The sequence below is a fragment of the Montipora foliosa genome, chromosome 11 (genome assembly GCF_036669935.1).
Source record: "Montipora foliosa isolate CH-2021 chromosome 11, ASM3666993v2, whole genome shotgun sequence".
Lineage (NCBI taxonomy): Eukaryota > Metazoa > Cnidaria > Anthozoa > Scleractinia > Acroporidae > Montipora > Montipora foliosa.
This window is the reverse complement of record NC_090879.1, coordinates 48995357-49000356: the sequence shown is the minus strand read 5'-3', so window position 1 is coordinate 49000356 and position 5000 is coordinate 48995357. Positions and strand designations below refer to the sequence as shown.

The 5000-nt window shown below is 40.3% G+C and overlaps 1 protein-coding gene across 1 annotated transcript in view; it reads left to right on the top strand.

Annotated features, from left to right (window-relative positions):
- Positions 1–1845, top strand: part of LOC137974818 (trafficking protein particle complex subunit 11-like) — a 53077-nt gene extending 51232 nt beyond the window's left edge. Inside the window, exon 36 of the mRNA XM_068821809.1 lies at positions 471–1845. Within this exon, the coding sequence (XP_068677910.1) occupies positions 471–524 (54 nt within the window). The 3' untranslated portion in view covers positions 525–1845. The remainder of the gene's footprint in view (positions 1–470) is intronic.
- The last annotated feature ends 3155 nt before the right edge of the window (positions 1846–5000 follow it).

Sequence of the window (5000 nt, the reverse complement as noted above, 5' to 3'; positions counted from 1 at the left end):
GTTTGGCAGCTAGCGTGTGCATGAAAGTGAGATTCAAGTCCAAGATAACCAGAGGTTTTTCTCTTCTCGCCGCTTCGCGACTCGTCTTCGCCCCTTCGCGGCTCAAGCAAAACCTCTGGGATTAGGGTATGCAGACCTTTAACCGCACTCAGTTTAGAGAATGAAGCATCGCTGACACACTACTTGCTCGGCTGTTGGTATTACATGCAAATAGTTCGTCTCCCCTTTGGAGGGATTCAGCGAGGGAAAGATCTCTGGAAATATTGTCTCCCCAGCCCCTTCAAGCGCTTTTCACAACCAGATATAACTTAGTTAAATCATGCAGTATTTGTTTTATAAGTAGTGCCTGCATATACGTTGCGAAGCAAAAGAAAAGAAAGGTGGAAAAAGGGAATGTGTCTCCGTCGTTGTCTCGCATTTCGTTAGCTAGACATGCTATTAAATGATTTTAACTCTGTTTTATTCCATAGCCAAGGGGACGCGAGTCGAGTTTGTCTCAGAAAGTGCGTTTTTCGCAGCACTGAGTGTGAAATCAGGAAAACGAAATTCACAGTAGACTTTTTCAGTGACAATCTGTACTGAAGCCCTGTGGAAGGAGAATCGTTGCTTGCATATTACACATGTGATGCTTGTCAACCAGACTAAGAAGTCAACTATTCTGAAGTGTTGGACTTCACAGCCTTTGGAGCATGTGCTGTGGATCAAAAAGGTTGAACCCTGAAGTGTATCGACTCCTACTTCTGAATGACTCCTGATCTATCCTCGGGCGTTTGGAGGTGTGAAAAATAGGTGTAGAAAGCGTCATTTAAAGAATTAATTGATACAAACATTCAGTAGCAATCAAATATTTTGGAAGGATTCCTTTCAATATTTGAGACATCTCAAAAACTTGGAGAACACGACTGGAACTCACAAAAGAGGAAGACAGGGTCTTCAAAATGGAAGATAGCGTCACGGTGCATTTTCCTCAGTCTGTCAGTAAAGTCGTGATGAAGGCCTTATATCGGGGGCTATTTCAAGATGCAGAGTTAGTGGGAAACTGTCCCCTGCAATTTGAACAGTCCTGTATTGAAGTCATCTTTCAAAGCCGAAAATGAGGACCGGATTTCACTGAAGTCCACGTGATTAGTCCCAGTTCCCAACTTGCAAGGACTTCAAACTCGCTCTGAATGGTTGAGCTTGGAATGACATTTCAGATACTGTCAGTATTCGAGTAGCCGGTCCCGGGGAATCTAATATTCAAACCTGGTCCTAGTTGTTCAAAAGGTGGATAACGCTATCCACCGGATAAATCACTATCCATCGGTTAGCGCAATTGGTTTCGCTATTACCTATCCAGCTGGGGCCAGTACTCTGTTGGAAGGCGTACCAGCTCTGGGCTCATCCCATTAGACTCCTGTTGAGTCTTGTGTTCTCCCAACTGAGCCATTTTGGCATCCATTATCAGAATAGGGATACAAATCTATCAGGTAGCCGGACCTCATTTGTGATTCCTTTTAAACCGATTCAATGCCATATTGCAGCAAGAACCCACAGAACTCGAGATGCCGAAGGAAGGTTTTTTTCATTAATGGCGAGAGCGTAGTTAAAGGACTAAAGCGAAGGCCACCTCTTTAATTCAGATAGTGTTTTGTTAACTTTGCAGAAGTAACAGTAATATCGACAGTTTCCCCACTGTAATATTCATACGTCTTGTAGTTCTCGTACAAAAAACAAAACACAACAAAATACCGTTTCCTAAAGATAAATGACATCATCTAGGAATATATTTGCCTTTATTTCAATGCACTAAAAAATTATAAAAAATTATACGTACTGATTAAAAATTTATGTATTTGCTTGTCAGTTATTATAAAATCTATGCTTTTTGTGTCTTTGATAAGCTTCTGGCTAATGAACGTCACGTAGCTCCAAAGAAACCAGCTTTGGATACTGCCGGACTAGTCCTTATATTAGCTACCCAGAATCCATGTTGCATAGACCTAATCGGCTAACTCAGTGTTGTACCCAATTCAAACCCTTTGGGAATAAAACGTTTTGTTCCAGGTATTTCCATATCATTTAAATATGAATGCTACATTATCATGCAAAAACAATACACAAAGAATCTTAATCCCGGGAGATTGAATTGGGTACAACATTGAGTTAGCCGATTAGGTAGTTTCTTAAGGAATTAAATTCACCGGAAAGTCATTAGAGCGGTTTTCAATTGAGTGTCGAAAGTAATAAGCGAATTGCTTTGGTTTTGCATTACTTCACTCAGGTTAATTATCTATTAACCGTTTCTCAGTCTGGTTTTAGACCTATGTTCTCTACGGAAACTGCTCTACTGGAGGCCACAAATGAATGCTATTGGAGTACTGATGACAATCTCATAAAATGTGTGATATTTAAAAAAGGCCTTTGACACCATGGACCATACTATCCTTTATTAAGGAAAGCTTGCACTCCATAGAGTCATCCCTAAATCTGTCAACTGGTTTCGGTTTTATCTAGCTCACCGAAGGCATCAAACCTGTATCGATGGAATACAATCTGACTTCTGTAATTTAACTTGTGGTATCCCACAGTGCTCTACCCTGGGTCCCCTCTTATTTACCATACACATTAATGACCTCCCTTCGTGTAATTTGTTTTCAAGACCTAGGATGTATGTGGATGATACCACTCACATCCTCCGCAGAGGACTCACATGTTCTTGAATACAAAAGTCCTTACAGATTATCTCAAGTACATAGCGACTTTACTGTACAAGTAAATAACAAATCATTAGAAAGGGTATCTTCTGAACATAAAACCCTAGGAGTTCACATTGACGAATCTCTTTCCTGGCGCCCACACATTAATGATGTTACAAAGAAAATATCTGCTGGCCCTGCAGTCTTAATGGCCGGGACACACTAGGCGACAAGTCGCAGCGACATGTCTCTGCGACAAGTTGCTCTATGTGTACTACTTGCAAAACAAGTCGCTGCGACACGACGCCTGTTCGGTGCACATGCAGTGATCTCGTATGAGGGGGAATGTGAACTAGTTTTCTAATTCAATATGGCTGACCATAAGACGCTCTCTCATTGGTTCATTTATATTTTGTCGCAGCGACTTGTTGCCGGAAGTGTACACATGATGCGACAAATTTTGTCGCTGCGATAAGTCGCACGAATTCAAACTGGTTTGAATTCGTGCGACTGATCGCAGCGACAAAATTCTGCCGCAGCGACAATGATTTTCATGGAATTAACCGTGTTACACAAGGCGAATTGTTTAGGCGACTTGTCCCCGCGACGTGTCGCAGCGACTTATCGCTTAGTGTGTCCCGGCCTTAAGGTGTATCAGTGCTACCATACCTTTTGATACTAGAATAAATATATATAATGCACTTATGACGCCCTACTTGAATTATTGTAGCCCCTTCTGGGGCACCATTGGTAAGAGCTTATCCGACAAGCTTCAAAAACTACAACATAGGGCTGCCAGGATTGCCACCCTATCAGACTATGAGATCCGCTCAAGTGACCTGTTGGATGGGCTTGGCTGGGAAATATTTAAAAACTTTAGATCAAAACAGCTGGCTTTACTTATGTACAAAATTCATTATAATCTTTCCCCATTGTACCTAAAGCAAATCTTTTACTACATCTCAACCGTTCACACACATAATCTTAGAAACTCTGAATCAAATTACTACATTCATAGACCGAGAACTGAATATATACCAAAGGTAGCTTACATTACAGGGGATCTGTTCTGTGGAACAGATTACCCTTATAGATCAGACACCAACCTAGTTTGAACAACTTCAAAACCGCTCTCCGCGGGGTAGATTACAATGAATTCATGTAAGTTTTTATTGTATATTTTCTTAATTTCGTCGTAATTAAATTTTGAATTTTAGTTAATGTAGTTTTAGTCACGTCTTTTAGGAAGAGCATTTGTACGATAAAATTTCGGGAATAAATAATAATGATGATGATAAGTGATTGGTTCAAAGTTCTCGCGCCACTTTTTCAACCAATCAGAAGTGAAACACACAACCAATCGTGGCTCGCGCGTGGACATTTTCCCGCGCTTTGTGTCGGCTACGTGTAATTACTTCAACTTTTGATTGGTTTACCGGATTGTTCCCTGTCGTCCTTGATTGGCCAAAATAATTACTTTGGTTTTGGTTTTACGACACGCGATTGAAACTGGCTCTAAGGTCGTAATTCTGTTGAGATTATCGTTTTCAACCGAGTGTGGTTTAGGCTGGGCTGTTGAAATTCTTACGGGTTTTTTTGGTTTCACGCGAACTCCCGGGAACAGACATTTGAGAGTTGTGGCAAACGGCAATTTGACAAAAATAAATGAACTTTTTTTATTCCCAGGATTGATTAGTATGTAAATTCACCTCGCAATTTCAATACACTGTCAGGTAGACAAGTATTAAGAATGAAGCTTATTAGTTCAAGGGTATGATCTTGATATAACGCCAAATTCTCATAACCATCCAACGAAGTAATCTATGGAAATAGGAGAATGAATTTTTAGATTATGGGAGTCAAAGGGTTAATTAATGAAGATCATTTTTGCCAGTTGTCTAACATTATTGCGCAACTTCTCAAGAGAGAGAGAGAGAGAGAGAGAGAGAGAGAGAGAGAGAGAGAGAGAGAGAGAGAGAGAGAGAGAGAGAGAGAGAGAAGTTGTAATAAGAGAATGTTCATGCTTTTATGACATGATCTAAAGTTCATTCTCCTAACTACTTTCATAACATTACTTCGATGGCTGGTCACGAGAAGTTGGTGTCAAATCAAGATCATATCCTTAAGCTAAAAGACTTCATTCTCAATACTTGTCTACCTGAAAGTGTATAGACCTCTTTTAATAATGGGGGCCAAATAACATATTCTTTTGTTTTAATGCTAATAAGCCTTTCTAGCCTCACTACAACGAGCAAATTTCAAAATGATTTTTGTTTCGAAATGAGGGAATGTAAAAGTGGTCGCCGTTTATGAAAGTGGTCC